Here is a 19,201-nt window from a genome sequence, read left to right on the forward strand (position 1 = left end):
TGAAAATAGAAAGATGAGGACCGGAACATTAGTTTCCTAGCAACATGGAAACAGAGCTGTTTTTTTTTTTATCTCAAAAGAGCAAGGGTTTGGATATTGAACAAAAATGTGACTCTTCATGCACTACTACTAAGTTCTGAAAACGCCTCCATGATTGCAGTTGTCTGGTCAGTGCTGTGAATGTTGATTTTGTGAGTTTTCAAGTAAAGTATTTTTTATAAATAATGTCCAAGCTCAGATGTCTTTTTGACAAACATTATATAATGCAGATATTTCAGGCACAGTACAAGTCTTAGTTATCAGCTTCTTTTATTAATCGTAAGCCATGAGAAGCCACATTTTGTCTCAAATAACTCATCAATATTTTAATCATTCAATATTTATTTGAAAATCCTGAGCACAATATCAAGTTAAAGAGTATTTGCTTGGTTTTGGTCATTGTCTGGCCAATATGATTGTACTTCAGAGGCAATATTGCCCATAAACAAAGAGGAATATCACATTCTCACAATAGCTATAATCACTGAACAAGTCACAGAGCAGCATGCAGAGGGGGAGTGTACACATACACATTCATACTCATGGTAAAGGGGGATTTAACCAATATGTAATGAAGCTGGTTATAGCCAATATTGTGAGTTCATATTGAATATTTTTTAAATTGGGCTACTTTTAAGCCACAAAAGGAACCCAGAATAAGAGTTTTTAAAAAGGTGTGTAGTTCTTTGCAGCACCTAAAAGGAATTCAACACCCCACATCACCTGTGTTTTCTTCACTGACCTTTCTCTGTAGGCCATGCTGCACCCAGCAGCGCTTTTGCTTGTACAATTTACAATAACACATTGTTAGTGAGGAAAGACTTTGGGAGATACAGTGTAATCATTTGGCTACAAAGCACTCTGTTTAGGCTGTAGAACCTGTTTGGAGAAATTTGTCAGACATTTTGTAGTTTTTTTGGAAGGCTATAAAAAGTGGCTATGTCAATAAAAATTTACAAAAACGTCACTGGAATGAATGTCGTGAGCCAAGAACAAAATTAATAGCAGGTTTTACAGACTAATGTGCCTGAGAGGAACTTCCATCATGTTGGTGGTGGATGAAAGGACTGGCATATAACTTATGGCCAGTATTATAGCATGTGTATCTGTCTAATCAATCACAAATCTTTGAAGTTTAAAAATTAAAAAACAATGGCACTTCTTTTCACATGAAATATAATACCAACCATCACTGGTGTTTTGAATGTAACACATGGAAGAATCATCTACCGTGATGATCATTTATTGTACAAATGTCACTTCTTGGATGGCTTCCGTTTGAGACTCAGAGACCTCATGGAGCCAAACACTCTCCTCCCCAAGTCCCTCAGTGATCGAGAGCGCTGGAGAGGCATCCTTGGAGGAGGGGATGGAGAAAAAGAGGGAGAGGAGAGAGGGGAAAGGGAGTGGCAGCTGCCCTCCAGGCTCTGAGAGCGAGAAAGGTTAAAGAGGCTGGCAGTGGAGGACAGGCGTTTGTCCTCCTCCTTTGCTCTCAGCAGTCTGACCCCTTCGTCTTTGCTGATGCCCATGCCTCCTTGCCCTACGTCTAATGAGGAGACCCAGTGTGCCCGCTTTGTGGGCCCCTCGCTGTGGTTACGAGGCACCAGCAAACCCTGGGACTCGCTCCTGAACAAAGCCCTTCTGGAAAGCCTGAGGCTGGAGCTGCGTCTCTCCCCATCTTCTTTCCCCCTCTTCTTCGAGAAGATGGGGGAGTTATCTACTTTTGGCCTCTTGTCATTACTGTTGGATGAAGCCTTCACTCTGCGGTGCTCCCTCCTCCAGCTTCCAACACTGTTCCTCCTCCATCCGTAGCCATACTCAGCTCTGTCCATCTCCTCCCTTTCACTTTCTGACTCTTTGCCCCAGAGGCGTCCCTCAAAGCCCCTCCAGAGTTTGTTGGAGGTCTTTCTTGGTGTCTGAGCCGCTGTTCGCTCCTTTTGCTCCTCCTCACCCCAAACAGAGCTGTAGTCCTCTTTCTTGGCATAGCTGCTTACTGTGGCTGCCCTGATTAACTTGTGGGAGGTATGCTTTCCTTTGTAAAGCCCTTCCCCCTCTGCCCTCTTCCACCCGCCACTACCTCCACTTCCTCCCCCACTCTGTCGAAGTGATCCTCCTCTTGGTTGGATTCCGCCATGCTCTAAAGGAGAGGTCCTAGTATTGGTGCGGGGCAGGGAGCACTGGAAGGGTGTATCCCGACGGAAAACTGAGAGAGGGGTGGCACCCAGTGGGGATGGCTGGAGAGGCCGTGGCGGGGAGCGACCCCTGGGAGTGGGGCGGGAGGCAGGGGAAGAGGCCGTGGAAGAGGGAAGGTCGGATGGGGAAGGGATTTGCTGGTAGTGGCAGTGGGAAGAGTAGTGGGGAGAGGGAATATGGACGGACTGGTAAGGGTGTATGGGGCTGCTAGAGTGTGAGAGAGGAGGGGTGAGACTTGACTGAGACTGAGGAGAATGGGTGACACTGAGGGAGAGCTGTATTGGTCTCTGGGGATTCAGGTCGGTTAGTCTAGTATAGTCATGTGACTGATCTGTTTGGGCAGTCAGGTGAGTTTTACTGTGACCCCTCACCTCACCTGCAGAATCTGTTTGGAAGCAGTCAATATCCAGTTCCACACCTTGTTCCATCAGTCCGACCACAACAGCCCTGGACAAGCCAGAGAGGCGGGATATCTCTCCCACCATGGGGGAGTCTTCGCTTAACTTGGGACTGGAACTGGACTCTTGGATCAGGCTGCTACGCTGAGACCCAGGAGCTGATCCAGCATTTGTACCAAACACTGATGGTCCAGCCTCAGGTGGAGCACCACTGCTCCAGTCTAATGAGCGACAGAAAGCTGATGACCCAAAACCAGTGCTTGGTCCAGACGCCGAAGTGACTTCCAGGGAACTGCGGTGGCTCAGGCTGGTCGGACAAGTTGAAATGCGAGGGCGAGCTCTAAGTGCTGGGGTGGGTGTAGCGGAGGAGAGTGATGAAGCAGAGGCAGTAGGAGCTGTAGTGAAGTCACTCCTCAAAGCTCCACAACTGCCATTTTTGGGATTGTCCATGAGTCCCCGGCTAGAATTTAAACCTGGGGCCAGGTTCAAGTTAAGGTTGAGATGCAGATTTATGTTCAAGTCCTCTCCAGTTGCTGAAGGAAGGTTACCCAGGTTGATTGAGTTCCTAGTGGCCTTTTTCCCAGTAGTGCTGAGGCTGACTCTGGCTGAATTTCCCAGTAGTGACTTACAGGGAGTGATGCTGCCCCCTGGCATAGTGGAGGGTGTACTGCGGCTCTCAAAGGCAGAAAGAGACTGGGTGGAACCATGAGTTTTGCCAGGGGTGCAAAGGCCTCTGTGCACAACTGTACCAGGGGTGACACCTGAAGTGAGATCAGAGGTGGAAGAGGTTACCCGACTGTGGTACTGATGAGCCAGGCGAGAGATGTACTGCTCTAGCTGGGTGAAGGAGGCCAGGGTGGGGGGCTGCTGAGGCTGGAGAGGCAGAGCTGGGTCAGTGTTGGACTCTAGTTGTTCATCATGTTGTGGTTCTTCAGGACTCTGAGATGCTGATTGCTCCTGGTTCTGGGAGGTGAAGAGGGGGCTCTGGAGGGCAACGGCATGAAGCGGGCTGGGGTAGGGGTAAACCTCTTTGGTCCGACGGGACACCAGGTCAGTACAGTAGCGAGAGTCCAGCTGGGGTTTCGGATGGAGGGAAGAGGTTGAAGAAGAGGAGGTTGGGTCAAAAAGTGGGAGGAGGGAAACAATCAGGGAGTCACCGAGTCCTGAGCAGAGGTCAGACAGAAAGTTCAGACCAGCTCCTTCAATGTCACTTGGTACTGTAAGAGACGAGAGAGGAATTTTAGACGTAACATTTTTTTTTATTTTAGATTATCATTCCCTAAATATTTACATATCCAACTCTTCCCAGACATAACACTTCCACTGATGTTTACACCCGAAATTTGCTTTGAACTGTCTTCAGTTGCCCTTTCTGAACTAGCTTCAGCCGTCTACTGTAAATTTGTATTTACTTGGAAGGATTCATAAGACATGACTCCGTCATCTGCACCAGCTCACCTGAAACTGGGGTCCCTTCTGTTGGTTCAGCATCATCCTGGCTATTCTGCAGTACAGGCTGGTCCTGCTGGTGGTGTTGGTGCTGCTGCTGGTGGTGGTGGTGGTGGTGGTGGTGGTGCTGGTGCTGCTGCTGCTGCTGCTGCTGCTGCTGCTGCAATCGCCCTTCTGACCACAGGGTGTCAGTGTTGTCAGTAGACAGAGTAACCTGCTCCCACAGCTTCTGAGGTCTGGCTGGTGGCGCTGGTCCTCCCTGAGCAGCATCACTGGACACAGAGTAGCAAGAGTCTGACAGAGAGCTGCCGCTCACTGAATAGAAACCTTAACAAGAGAGAGGAAATAAATTCAGTATTCCATCAATTTTTCCATGGTGCTCATTGTCATACATGTCATACATTGTCATCGTGATACCGCCTAGAGTCCTAACCTCTCTGGTTGTTCTGTAATATACTGCCGATATTTCATTTGATTTATTATTAATTTCCTTTATTATGTTATTAATCAATCTCTAAATTAGGGATTGTACTTTTTGCTTCGTTGGGTAATTTTTAGTTTTTCTTTTGTGGTCTGCTCACATGGGCCTCACTGCTTATGTTAAATTTGATTTTAAGAAATAGTTTCAACTATCAGTTCGTGGATGTCAATAATTTTCGCTGCTTCAACCTATAGGTTTTACATTTTCTCTTCTATGTACTCGTCTGGTAGGTCTTTCCTGAAGAATGTTTTCAGTACCAACAGTGTTTAGTTTGGATGTATATAAAGAGAAATGGGTAGTTTGTGAGGTCAGTAAAAACTAGCTAAACAAAGACAAGACATCACCAACAGAAACTCAAACTTCATTAGCATAAATTCCAGGAGAAAGGCGTCATAGTACTGGGGCCACTGTTTGACTAACAAGTAACATGTAGGTAGCTCTAAAAAAAATATTTAAATATCAAAATTAAGATTTATAAGAATAACAGGTTAACCTATAAAGCTATTATAACATCAAACATAAAAATATCTGAAATAATACACTTTAGGTTCTTAGGTTTGAATTGATTTACTTGCCGAGTTTTCAGGTGGCCTCTACGAGAAAGTAAAGAATAGTAAAAAAAAAAAAAAAAAAAGAAGGCGTGTATGAGTGCATAGCTGAGAGAGAAATGTCTGAGTTGGGTGTAGAAACACTGGGACCAGAGTTACAAAGGGACTGGATAAGAGTTTGGCAAGAAAGGCTGACAGCAAAAAAGAGTCAGTGCCAAGACACAAAGAGTGCAAGTAAACAAAGTAAAAAGAGTATGGTTAATGTTTAATGGGACTTCTCTTACACAAGGTGAGTTCCAGTTTTAACAGAAGGTGACAAACTGTTGGTCATCATACAGGTCAGTGCTGTTATCACACACTGTCCATCATTTTGACCACTGAACAAACATTTTTACCTGAACTAGGTCTGGAGTCACTGTCCAGGTGGACCATACCACTGGGGTCTGGTGTTGGGGGAGAGAGCAGGTCAGAGGGAGCGTCCCAGGACAGAGTAGACCAGCGGGAATTACTTCCCCTTGCAGATGAGGAGTGGACCGTCCCATCCCCTGAATTACTGCCACAGTCCTCTGGGCTGATCTGACATGGCAATACCATTACATCTGAAGGAGAGGGAGCCTGAAAGAAATGTAATAAGTTATAGGAGGGCAACACTGACAAAATCAAATACTACAGTATCTGTGACCAAAATATCAAAATACTGTGACTATGACAATATGTGCAATATACAGTACGACTTTTTAAAAAGAATTATTTGTCTTAAAAAAAAAAAAAAAGATAGGAATCATATGTTCAGAAAAGAATTGTATTACAATCAAATAAAATTTAAAATATAAGTGGCAAAATTACCTAGATGATATTGTGTCTAATTTACTATAGGTATTATCACCCAGGGTATTATCACCCAGTGACAGGAATTACTTGCTGTGACACACATTACAGGGCTTCTTTGCTAAAGTGAAATTTCACCAGTGTGGAAGATGTTCACTTTAGTGGGCATATTGCTGTATGAATGATTGCATACTGAAAGTGGCTTCTCTTATAACAATGATTTTCACCTCTGACAAGGTGATTAAAAAAAAATATATATATATATATATATATGCAAAATAATATATAAAAATGTGAAAGCTCAGTTTTGACCTTAGAAACAGCAAAACAGTCCAACTGTCCAGGCAGATTGTGTGATACAACTGAAAGCCCCAGAGTGGCTTCTAAATTAACTTTGTGGTGAGATTGTTTTATTCATCAGATTTACGTCCAGTGCAAGAAGCTTTGTCCCACCACTGTGCATTACATCAGACAAAACCATTCACACATGTAAAACAATAATTTAACCGTTAATTTTTTAAGTTTTTTTATCACAATTTAGTTTGAATCATTTATTACTAACAATAATAACATAATATGATCATGTCATTATAATATGATTACAATAGTACTGAATTATCTTTAAGTCCTAACAGAGCGTTATCTTTTTGTGTCTCCATCCATACCTGCCAAGTGGTTGTGAGCCTGTTTTCAAGGGGTGCAAGTACAGACACATCACCAGGGCAGCTAGTATTGTAGGTGATGTACTGAATATCTGTTGATGTAGGGTTGGGCAATATGTTTGAAGTCACTATCACAAAGGCCAATGTGTGCAAAATCATGTATAAAATCCAACAAAATATTTCACTAGGAGACCATCTTTGTATAAAGCACCTGTTATGAGATCACTGAAATAGCACACTCAAGTCGCATGGTAACAAACTAAACATCTCCATCCACTGAGGAAGGCCATGAGATTTATCTGAAAGTTTAGTATGAGTAAGTAAGTGGACATTGCATTTTTTTGCAAAACTTTGGTAACACATGTAAAATACAAAAAGTATTCTTAATTAAGAAAAGGTCTCTATACAACAGCGTAAAAATACTCCATTACAAGTAAAAGTCCTTTATTCAAAATCCTTCTTAAGTAAAAGTATTTAAGTATTATGAAGTATTAAATGTACTTAAAGTCTCAAAAGTATAGCTAACTTCTTGTTCTGAAGATGAGGGTCCCCTGTGAATGACATGACTATTATTATTTATTGTATTTTTTTTAAATGAATCATACGTTTTTTATGTTTTTTTTTATATTTAATCTCTATGAAAAGTAACTTGTAACTAAGGCTGTCAAAAAAAGTAGTGGGATATTTCCATCTGAAATGTAGTGGAGCAGAAGCAGAAAGTAGCATTAAATGGAAATACTCAAGTAAAGCACATTGTACATGAGTAAATGTACGCACTAACTCTCCACCACTGACAACGAGACCACAACTTTAAACGCACAACTCCTTGGAACTGCAGAGGCACATTTAGACCCGTGTGACAGGACATGTAGTGTTGTGTGTCCATGATATCATTTACCAGACACGCAACAATGACATCACACCGCGCTTACCGGAACAGTCAGGAATGAGGCCCCACACACAATAACAAGAATAGCAATCGCCCTGTCAGGTAAGAAAAGTGCCTCAATTTCCCAAATTAGTAAAGGCTTGGTGGAGAAACCCCCCTCCTCCAATTATCCTCCAAATCCCTTAACCCACCCCTCCAGGACAGCAGCCAAGAGCCCCTGCATTAGAGCGATCGAGCCCAGACAACAGAAACACTGTGAGTGGCAGCGATCAATCCTCTTGTTACTGAGGAAACAATACAGGTAGTGAGTCACTGCTGGGGAGACAGGAGCAGAGGGGGATTCAGAAGATAATGGGGGAAGACAGATGACGTAACAAAGAGCAGCCGGAGCGACAGAAGGGAAGGGGGGGGGCTGGACTAAGGAGGAAAGAGGGGAGGAAGGAAAAGAAGTGGGAGAAAGACTTTCAGACTTTGACCTGTCTTAGGCTTATCTCAGCTCTGACAGATTAGGGAGTTGACTCACTCCTGTCCCCCGATTCTTTTTCTCTCTCTCTCTTCATTTTGTTTTTTCGGTGAATCTAAAGTGAGACGTGGCTGAGTGGGTGACCAAAACGAGCGAGAGGGACAAAAAAAGAGACAGAGACTGAGAAATAAGAGTGTGAGTCACTGATTGAGTGAAGGCGGTGAACGCAGGGAGGGAGGGTGGGTGGGGAGGGAGGGGTGAGCGGTTTGCCGGTGAGAGAAGGGCATCTTGAAGGACCCCCACCCTCCCCACACTCCCATGACAATACCCCCCCCCCCCCCCAACGACTTCTTGTATATCCTTCAAGCCAGCCGCCCCCTACTCACCATAGCTACAGCTGCTCGCTCTAACTCTCGCTCGCTTCTCCTCCCACACAGAACCACAACAGCACAACAGGCCTGGCGAAATATTTAACTCATCCTCAGCCTGAACGCACACAAATCCAGTCTCGTTGTGACTGTCGTTCGCATGTATGTTCTCTCGTCTGTTCTGCTGCTAAATCCTACTTTTTGCATTCTCTTGCAGCTGCCATAAAAGCCCATGTTTATCATTCTGCACTTGTGCGGGCCTCATCTTAGGTTTTTCCCCTTCCCCTTTTTAATAATGATCATTTCAAGATACAAATTAACCCTGTAAAAAGTCCTTTGAATGTGTAAATATCTGAAGAAATATCCCTTGCTGTTCTTTTCTTACACAAACCCCCACTTCTCCGTATTATCCTTCAACAGCATAATGCATTGCAGGATATAATGTTACACAGAGATCAGTGCATGATCAAATCATAGGCAGATGACAGACAAGTGGGTGGGGGTCTGCTCAGAGCTCTGTAATATGATATCCCTTCATGTGAGGGCGCAGCACAGCAGCTCTTTAATAACATGTAGAAAATGCATGGGTCGATTGCAACAGTGATCATTACCACCCAAGCAACACACCTCCTCTTATTAAGGGCATAATATCAATACAGCGAGACAAAGGGCAGCGGTAGTCATGTTGAGGCTGAATAATTTGGTCAAACAGTGTAGGAAGGAAGTACTTCCTCATCCTACACAGCACAATATTTAATGTTCCGGCCATTATTAATGTGTTATTGAAATTTTAAGACAGGCCACGTTGTGCATCTTCAGCTTCACCACTGAGTGAAGCGATGCGCTCCAGCTTTGCTGAAACATTCAGGTCGATCTTTCAAGTTGCATCAATGTTGCAGACTTTTTTTTTTGTTTTTTTGGTGAGTTCAGAAGGATCCTGAGGCTAGAACCAGAGACAAAAGCTGTCTCACTCCACAAGTCAGGGTAATGGCTCTCCATGTAAGATGATGCTTTCCAATACTAAACCTAATTTCAAGACAGGCTGCCTTCAGTAAGAGCGCACACAGCGCTGCAGATGGAGCAGAGACACACACCATAAAGATGTTCAGTTTACTATTCTGTTAAGACCAGGCAAGTTTATGTCTATCTATTAAGCAGCTGATTGTTGTAGCTCTACTGTAGTTATTGGAAGCTCTTCTACTTGTCGCACTGCTGTGGGTTTCCATCGCAAAAGGAGAATTTTATTTTTGAACACCGAGTGGCAACAATGACGATTTTCACTAACTTGGCCTTGACACCCATTCTGAAGGCAAGAAGAGTTGCTAAAAGTTGTGAACGCTGAAAGTTTTCTTCTACTTTTTCAATATATGCAGAATACTTTATTTTGGAATCAAAGCTTGATCTATTTATAAAAACAGACTCCATGCACAAAACAGAATTAGTTATGGTATGAAAACGTATCTATGCAAATTAAATGCGTTTCCTTTCCACAAACAGTATTGAAGAAGCATCGTTTTTCAATAGGTGTTGCTACTTTTTTCAAAAACCTGCATGCTTCACAAACGCTTTCGACTCATCACATGCTACAAAAGATGAAAGGAGTCATTTTAAATTGCATTTTCCCATCACAGATGACACCATACAACCATAATCCCAACCTGCTAAATATGGATTTACACAGTGATAAGTTCTGCCCTCTCTCTCTGCTATTAAAGAGAGAAAAGGTGAATCATATTTCAAGAGTTTTAATTCCAAAAAAAAAAAGAAAAAAAGCTGGTGTTAAAGTAGAGCGCATTATGTTATGAGTCACCTAATCCTCAGCTTACAAACTAGTTATATTTTTGAAAGCGGAACAAGCTGTGATTTTAAAGCAGCAAGTAATGAATTTCAGGTAAAACAAATACAATGTGTTTAAGGAAGAAACCTTTACTTTTCCACTAAACCTTTCCACCTTTATGGTAGTAAACAAAGCAGCAGGTATCCCTCTACTGTCTCTTCCTTGTGTTCTGTCCAGCTGCTGCACTGTTTAGATGTGGTCACTTTTCCAACAACAAGAACAACAATTTGTCTCCATTTATGCAAATGTTGGAGTGTGTGTTGGCGGAGGCTGACACCGGGCAGAGGGCAGGATGCCAGCCTGCTCTGCTACACTGGCAGCTCCCTTCAGAGGTGAGAATGAGCAATGCTGCTCGGCCTCTCCACAGGATATCTCGGCACCACGGGGGGAACTACAGAGGAGATGTTGGTAGGTGGGCGGTGGGGAAGGCAGCACATTATGAGCCGCACTTCCATGCAAATGCCCTCGCTCTGATGGGACTGTAAATTTCTGTCCCTGCACTGATAATAACAAGGTTTTATTATTTCAAGTTCTTTTCCTCTCTACGAGGGATATGATTTCATATTATTTTGTCAAATAAGTTTACCGTTCCGCAAAGGTGATCTCAGCAGTGGCCTGGTTTAAACAGAACATGTATAAATGTGCTGGAGGCTGCTGACTCATACCACTCATTGGTACCAAGCACACATATTGACAGTGTAATAACACACTGTGCAAAGTGATAAAGTATCTCTTACTTTCTGTGGATGACAATAAAATGTTATTAATGCAGCCAACAATGACCCATTTACTGTAATACCTGAGGTGAAAAACTGACATCACCAGGAGATCCTGAACACGTGTCACTGGTTTGTCAAATCTGGGATTGATCCAGAGATAATCCATGAGAGACTGATTCAGTAGAAATTAACACACACGTCACTGCACTCGACAGTACATGCAATGCAGTGAATCCGCTAAGTCCACAGAAAAAAAGTCTGTTTCTGAACATACTGCATGTCAGTGCATCTTTATTTTTTGATGTTTTTAGTCTTACAGTGACTTTACTGCTGAAAATATACAGGATCATTTCATTCAAGGTGATGTCTTCTTCAACCTATACTCCAAAACCAAAATATATATCAGTTTACCGTCACAAAAGACAAAGCAAAGCAGAAAATCCTCACTTTTGAGAAGTTGTAGCTAGGGATGGTCTGGTAGTTTTGCTTTAAGAATTTCTTAAATTATTAAGCAATTATCAAAATAGTTGGTGAAAAATTCACTCACCACAACACAGATCTGTCATTTAACTGGTTTGTCAAATCTGTGAATGATCCTGAGACAATCCATGATAGACTGATTTTTTAGAAAACGACACACACACACGGCTTGGTCTTTCAGATGAAAGGTGCCGTTATTTTCTTTAAGTTGGTGCCGTATGTAAAGAGGCTGTGGTATTCCCTCAGTTTTCAACTAATTGGTAAAAAAAAGTGTCCATCACTTTATTCTGAAAAGCCCAAGATGACATCTTTGGATGTGAGGTTTTGTTAGACAAACAATCAAGAACCTAAAGATATTTAGTGTACTTCCACACAAGACAAAGAAAGCTGCAAATCTTCATATTTCAGATGTTGGAACTAGAGAATATTTGGCGTTTTTGTTAGAAATGACTTAAAGAAAGGCCACTTGATTATCAAAATAGGCTAGTTGATTATTCTGCTGATCATCTAATTAATTAATCAATCAATCAGTTCAGCCCTAATATTCCCTATCACTTTCATGGTTCAGTATTTTCTTGCCAGTGCCCATTTTAGTCTTAATTCAATTTCTCCCATTTTTCCCAGTAAGATCCTGCTGGGTTTTTGCTGCTGTGTTCAATAGATTTTACAGCTTGATGACCTCACAGGTTCAGATTTAGTTCATGCTCAGGAATAATGGACCAGACCAACTACAGCCTCTGTAACCAGCCCTCAGTATGGGACCTATTCACATCCTGTATTACATGTCAACCCACATTCCCATCACAAAACGACCTGCGTATCCATTTCAAGAAAAGGTTGGGAAATGGGTTTATTTCTTTTTCTGTGTGGGTGAAGATGATCCCGAGATCACACAACCTAACCCTTTCTGAGTACATGTCACTCTCACTCACACACACACACACACACACACACACACACACACACACACACACACACAACTGGAGCATTCAGGATTTCAGGATTAAAAAAAAGCACTTTTTTTTGGCTTGGGACAAGATGACAGACATTGATGGAGTCTACCTTCATATTGTGATCAGGGTGATTTGAATGCAAACAGGGTGCCAAAGTGACCTTTACAGCTGATGAGCTTACCGGCAACAGCCAAACAATGCAGCAGTGTCTGGTTGCTGGCTTGTGTATTAATACCTACACTTGATTTTAGCGCCTGTATCCCACCACATCCTCCTTTATAACCTTGAGGCAGGGCACAGGGCCAGCCAGACAGGAGCTGGTCCTGGTGCCCTGACCTCAATGACATTTGCTCCATGTGACGGTCACACACTGCTGCTGTGTATAATGATCGGGCTGCATGCTCGGACGGTCTCTGGCACCATCTCAATCAATTGGGTATTCAGCCCTCAGCATAGCCATGCGCCGCCAGGCAGAGATAAAATCTGTCTACTGAGCCGCAGAGGGACTGGCTTGTTGGCAGATCACCATCATCCCCGCATCCATATTTAATAATCTCGTCATGTAGAGATCCGGGCTATGAGCTGACAGACGCACTGACTGACCTGTTGCCTGCGGGATGTCGCAGAGCCATGCTCGGCATCCGAGGCGGCGCTCTCCGGGGTTCCGCTCCCCTCCTCCGCCCGTGGCTCCTCGGCTTTGGCGGCAGCGGAGGCTCGGTCCTCCAGAGCGGCGTCCACCATCTGCAGGTGTTTGCACCTGAGCAGCTCCAGCTCCAGCACCCCGGCCAGCGTCGCTTTGAGGCGCTCGCCGATGCGGACGCGCTCGGTGCCCGACCAGAGTGAGTTCACGCAGCTGCGGCGGCCGGCCATCCTCGTCGAGGTGCCGGCAAGGCGGAACGAGGGCGCAACGCTGACCGCCGCTCAGTTACCGTGCACTGGTTGAGAGGAATGAGTGGCTTAGGGGCCAGCTCCAGGTACAGCAACACAGGTCCGGACGAGCGATAGCAACATAGTAGCCACTTGAATCAACGCGACATTAAGGCAAATATATTCCTCACCATCTGTAACGTGCCATGCAGCCTACAGTTTCAGGCAGCCCTGCTGACTGGCACAAGACTAGAATTAATGAATCCACTGGTAGCCTGGAGGATCATCAGCGAGCCATGCCTCATATTAATCCAGGCTTGATTTCCTACTGACATTGTCCTTTCTCTTTATGTCACTTCTAAGCTTCCCGGTCCGGTGGAGTTACCATGGTGCTGGGCTCCGTACGCAGCGTCCCCAATGAGACAATGCAACAGACAGGCAGAGGGTGATAACGTTACATGTGGGAGCAGGCAGCGGAGAGGAGGAGCCACTGCAGCAGACCTGCACAGAGATTGGTCAGGGAAGTTTTTCGAACGGACGCACGGAAAAATCCCACGACTGTCCAACTTCAGTGAGCATCATGCCAGAGGACAAATACTCCCATTCTTAACCCGTTCCCATAGTCAGTGGAGGAATGTAACCGAGTGCAAAGCTTAGAGCCCCTTGCACTTTATTAGAGTAGGCTATTTCCATTTTATGCTGCCTTAAACTTCTGCTTAGACTTCAGAGGAAACTATTGTAACCTACTCTCTCCACTCTCCACTATTCATTTACCAGTTACGTTTACTTTGCAAAATAAAGGCTCCGCTCACCCACAGGTGTTTTCAATCTCTCTGGCTGGCTTTAATTGAATTACCCCGCCCCTTAAAGGTAACGCAAAATCAACTAATGGCTGAGTGAGATGTCGATCAAACTAATTTCAAAAACCGAAATAATTGGAAGAGGTTCAATCAAGCAACATAAGTGAAAACACCTATTTAAAACATTTATATATCAATTATAGTATCATCAATTTATAACATATGATTAGCTGCTGAGTCAACTACCAAACAGAACAAACAGAATTGAATTCCATCTACCTCAAGGAGCTACAACATTAAAAAGCTGTTAAATACTTTCATCGATGTAACAAATTATATAAAAATATAACACTGACAGGGTTCACTGAGTGCTTCTACTTTTGATGCCTTCGCTTATCTCATAATATTTTGAATACAAGACTTGTAATACAAAATTTTTATATGTGATATGACTATAATATCCTTCATGCATGGACTCTTGCAATTAATGAGGCTACCATGTATAGTCTGTTGTGTGCACTAGGCTTTGATGGCAACTTGGAGGTGACAGTACACACACATTGCAGGATTTGAGGGTCAATAGCCAACAGCAAATTTTTGCCCTTGAGCTCCAGCCATGCTCAATAATAACACTCAGATTATTTTTACACTAATGTAAATCTAATGCATTCTTACCTGGATCCTTTGTTGTTTTTGTGGTTATAAGTTTGATGGCATTGCATTTATCCTGAAAGCCTTATGCTCAAACATGGTTGGAAAATGATTCAAATGGTTCCTCTTGAATATAAAAATGTCCAATGTCACAAGTTTTAAAAACCAAAGGAGTATACATCCTTCTGTTGGAGAAAAACAAGATAATTACATTTTTATCAGCAAGACTCATTCACGGAGAAGCAGCTAGAGGAAAATGAAACATGACTGATGTTGGAATACTTCTGTATTCTGTTTCTCAGCCTTGACAGGTACAGTGCACATCGGTGCCAACTTTCAACCAGCAGAGGGTGATCTTCACCTGCAACACAGCTTCTGTCCCCTGCTGTGCCTCTACAGGCTGGAGGGTCCCAAAATACAAACAGACTGTATAGTACCTCTTGAAGGAGCAGAGATGCCACCACAAACCGCAGCCCCTGGAATGAAAAGCAGAATCAGCAGCCTCTCTAAAACAGTCACAACAAAAACTAAATAAAAGTGTTCTCCTCAAGCAGATGGCATTTACGCTGTTCCTATCTGGCTGCAAGTCCCTAAAGTGCTCAGAAAAAAATGGAAATTTGACATGACAAGTGAGCAAACTCCATCTGCTGATGAAGATGGCGACTATAGGCTGTTTTCACAAGTCCATAGTAGGAAAAGCACACGTTTCCAATAACATTAACATTGGCTCTGCTCTATTCAAGTGTCCCAGTAAGACATGACAGTGAGGCAGCATAAGCAATACCTGAAGCAGCTAAATCAAATCCAGACATCATTCATTTTACTATTCCCACCAATTCTCACTGGGTGGTGCTCTGTACGGTTCAGTGCCACGAAACCTTTTCTTAAATGCAGTAAATGTGTGAAAAAGGAGTCAGTAAATAATATAATAGCAGGAAGAAACTGCATAGAAGAAAAACAGAAATATATTCACATCCCATTTGCTACAGTCTGGAGACACAGTACCTGTAAGAAACATGGTGGATATGGTGACGACATGACCATTAGGCCAGCGTGGTTATCAGATAGTGAGGTCTAAGATCGGACATTAACAAAAGGTTGAATTCAGTGCTATCAAATCTTATCATAAAGGCGGCACCGGCCATGTTTAAAGGTTCCTCTGGAGTCCCTGTGTGTCTGAATCGTTAATGTCATGTGTTGTTTATTCTCTTCACATGGTGGGCTGCCCTCATTACACTCTTCTCTTCATGTTTGTACCCCTCTGTGTGAATGTGTACGTGACAGCAGCACCAATATCACAAGCAGATGTGAGAATGCTCTGTGAGATAACCAGTACGTGTGAATCTGCTCTGAACCAATGAGGGGGGGCAAGAGCATACACACACACACACACACACACACACACACACACAGACACACACACACATACACACACTGATGCATCCTTGCATCCGCACGCTGCCCACCAGGACAAGGAGTGTGTCTTTGTTTGTTGGTGTCACATTTCGACTCCTCCCAGCTCTGCCTCCTATAAAACACCACCGGTCACAGCTTCTCAGTGGGGTTTGCTTACTTCCACCCGAGGGGACGTCACCGTCAGCCCGGGAAAGACCACCACGCCGGTGCTACCAGCCACACACGCCTCCATCACCACTTGTCTCTGCAAACCGCCCCAAGCAACAAACAAACCAACATGGCTCCTTTTGAGAAATCCATGGAGATGATGCCCTTCAAGCAGAGGAAATGCCTCGGTGAGTCACATCTTCAGTTGATTCTTTGATTACTCTTTAACTGGTGCATCTAGTTGCATTAACAAAGTGCAAAATGTGTATAAATATTTCCCTTTAGAAACAAGAAAAGATGAAGTGTGCAGCATTCGGTCTAAATTCCCCAACAAGTTGCCTGTGAGTTTGTTTAAATTCTGTTATTTTATAAATGTAATGTCTTATGCTTTTTTCTTTTTGCTGGGTATGATTGCACCGTCAGCTGATCACACATGTGTTTTTGTGCCCAGGTGATTGTTGAACGTTACATCCGTGAAAAGACTCTCCCCCTGTTGGACAAAACAAAGTTCCTGGTTCCCTTCGAGCTCACCTTGGGTCAGTTCCTCTGCCTGCTCAGGTAAATGATCTGTTACTGGGTCAGACTTTTCTAATGGTTATTACTCACTTCTCATCCAGCTTGTGTCTGATGTTTCTAACGCTTTTCTTCTGATTTCAAATCTCCCTCTCCCACATTTTCTCCCCCAAACTGTCAGATTTGCCATTGTTCTCTGCCTCCCTTACACACACTTTTCTGTCTTAAAAAATCTCTGTTGTTTTCCATCATTCACCCACCTCTCCCTCTCTCTTCCTCTCAGGAATAAGATCGCCCTGGACTCTACCCAGGCCCTGTTCCTCCTGGTGGCAGAGAAGAGCATGTCCTGCATGTCCTCCAGCATGGGGGAGGTTTATTCCCGCCACAGTGACACTGATGGCTTCCTCTACATCACCTACGCCTCACAGGAGATGTTCGGAGCACCTCAGCCAGCAGCTGGGCCACCCTGCTGAGCCAGAAACAGATAAAATGAACTGAACCCGGACCAATGGTGGTGACACCACACAACCAAACTGGAAAAAAAAAGGACTAACTGAGCCAAGGCGAGACTGTTTCGTCCAGTTTTTTTTAACCCCAAACTGCATCTCAGACTACCTCATGAACCCCTGTAGACTTTTAAACACAGCAAATCACTATGTCCATCTTGTGATTGCATTGGAACCTCAACTAGCCAAAACCGGACATATGTGGACAAAACTCCCCCTGAGGAAGACGTTTTAGACTGATTGATTATTTGATTGGCTCATTTAATGATTTCTGTTAAGAGATTTTGGGAGAAGAAGTAGAAGTCAACACAGAAACTTGTTTGATTTTTTTATGTAAAAAAAAAAACAATCATGACTATGCAATGGACTGAGCATTGCAATCATTCTCCGTTACTCCAAAAATTTCAGAGAAAATATTAAAATTGTGATGTTTTTTTTTCCCCCTTTACATGACAAACATTCTCATATTTGTCCTTCAGTAACCTCAGAAGCTTTGAGCTTCAGTGCAGACAAACCAGTTTTCACATAACTGCACTGCCAGTTCAGGGTAAAATCAGTCCAGTGGAACCACCACCACCTCCACCACCCTCTCCTCCACTCTACAAAAGCGGAGTCTTGCTGGTAATCAGACTCCTTCTTAGCACTTATCTCCCCTTCCTCCTCTCTTTTCTCTGATTGCCTCATCATCCTCATCATCCCTTGAAAATGTGAAATTGTGCTCTGGACTCTCGTGGATCATTACAGGGACTTTTGAGGCTGTTGTTGCTGCTCTGATGTGTTCTGTATCCAGCTGTCAGTATTAAAAGAAAATGAATGAATTCTTGTCGTTTTAATTTATTGACTTTGTGTGTTGTTTACTTCAATTTTTTTATGGGAGACTTTGTGCTAAAATGTCAACAATATGAGACATTGTGAACTGTGTTTACAGTAGCTTCTGTTGTTCCTTGTTCCCCCTTTCAGTGCTTGAAATCCAGAACCACTAAGAAACACTTCAAACAGCTTCATGGAGAGTTAAAACATCAAAACCAGGCCTTATTTAATAACCTTTCTGGGCTTTTTATTAGAGGACGATCTGCTGCGGCTGAGGTCGTGAGTATGTTCAATTGAAATCCAGTCAATTCCCTGTGTACTTGTGTTCTCATATGTGTTGTACTCACACATACAGGTGCCTCATTCCTCACCTGCCTCTGAGAAGAGGCACTCCCTCCACATGACAGTGTTATATAAGCCCGACCCAGTCAACTATCTGCAGGGGTCAGTGTGTCAGAGGGTTGGTGCGGGGGGGTTATTTTTAGACATCTAAGGGACAAATGTGACCCAAAACACTGAGATAAGGGGTGAAAGAAAGAGTCAGGGGAGTGATGGGAATACAGAACAAAGAAAACAAAGAAACAGAAGAAGAAAAACAGGGAGAAGCTGCTCTTCATAAACAGTGGAAGGAAAAGGAAGGAAGAGGGGAAAAGAGACATGGGGAATATAGTGACGTCCTAACAGAGGAAGACAGGAAAAAGGAAACAATGTAAAGCAGAGATATACAGTGGAGGAGGGCAACAGCTATCTAAACACACAGTGTACAGAAACACAGGGACATGCAGTCATGCCGCCTCTCACTTCACACCACTGTGGCCATTCCAGCAGCTGTCTGTCAATATATTATCATCAACAGAACAAGAGGAAGCCCGAAGCTTCTACCAGCTGTAAATTATCTGTTGACCGAACAAAAAGTTTTCTGAGGGAGGTTCACTTCAGTGCTTTCTTATTATTGTACAGCCACTTCAGCTCAGTTTCTGTGACAGAAAATGCTTTAATCCTAATTTGGGCCTTGAATCAAAACATTTGTATCAAATCATATAATACATGACGCAATGGTTTTATCAGAGCAACACAACACTGTATATGTTCATCACTGGATTTTAATCATTGTTGCAGTCTGTGGTTATTTCCTCAAGGTTATGTAAATAGTGAAGAAGGGGAGAAAATGCTCACATCTCTTA

At 43.4% G+C, this 19,201-nt stretch overlaps 2 protein-coding genes across 2 annotated transcripts; one reads left to right on the top strand and one right to left on the bottom strand.

Annotated features, from left to right (window-relative positions):
* Positions 1-59: 59 nt before the first annotated feature.
* On the bottom strand, positions 60-13,428 carry LOC111232561. Its single transcript, XM_022760137.1, has 5 exons — positions 12,911-13,428; positions 5,504-5,723; positions 4,223-4,406; positions 4,089-4,180; positions 60-3,847 (listed from the first exon to the last, which is right to left on the bottom strand). The coding sequence occupies exons 1-5, from the start codon at positions 13,175-13,177 to the stop codon at positions 1,296-1,298; spliced, it is 3,315 nt and encodes a 1,104-aa protein (XP_022615858.1). The 5' UTR covers positions 13,178-13,428; the 3' UTR covers positions 60-1,295.
* Positions 13,429-16,184: 2,756 nt separating this feature from the next.
* Positions 16,185-18,025, top strand: LOC111232381 (microtubule-associated proteins 1A/1B light chain 3C-like). The gene is made up of 4 exons (XM_022759874.1): positions 16,185-16,376; positions 16,474-16,529; positions 16,640-16,746; positions 16,985-18,025. The coding sequence occupies exons 1-4, from the start codon at positions 16,319-16,321 to the stop codon at positions 17,172-17,174; spliced, it is 411 nt and encodes a 136-aa protein (XP_022615595.1). The 5' UTR covers positions 16,185-16,318; the 3' UTR covers positions 17,175-18,025.
* The last annotated feature ends 1,176 nt before the right edge of the window (positions 18,026-19,201 follow it).

This window comes from Seriola dumerili, unplaced genomic scaffold, assembly GCF_002260705.1.
Source record: "Seriola dumerili isolate Sdu_G_001 unplaced genomic scaffold, Sdu_1.0 BDQW01000331.1, whole genome shotgun sequence".
In the NCBI taxonomy this organism is placed as follows: Eukaryota; Metazoa; Chordata; class Actinopteri; order Carangiformes; family Carangidae; genus Seriola; species Seriola dumerili.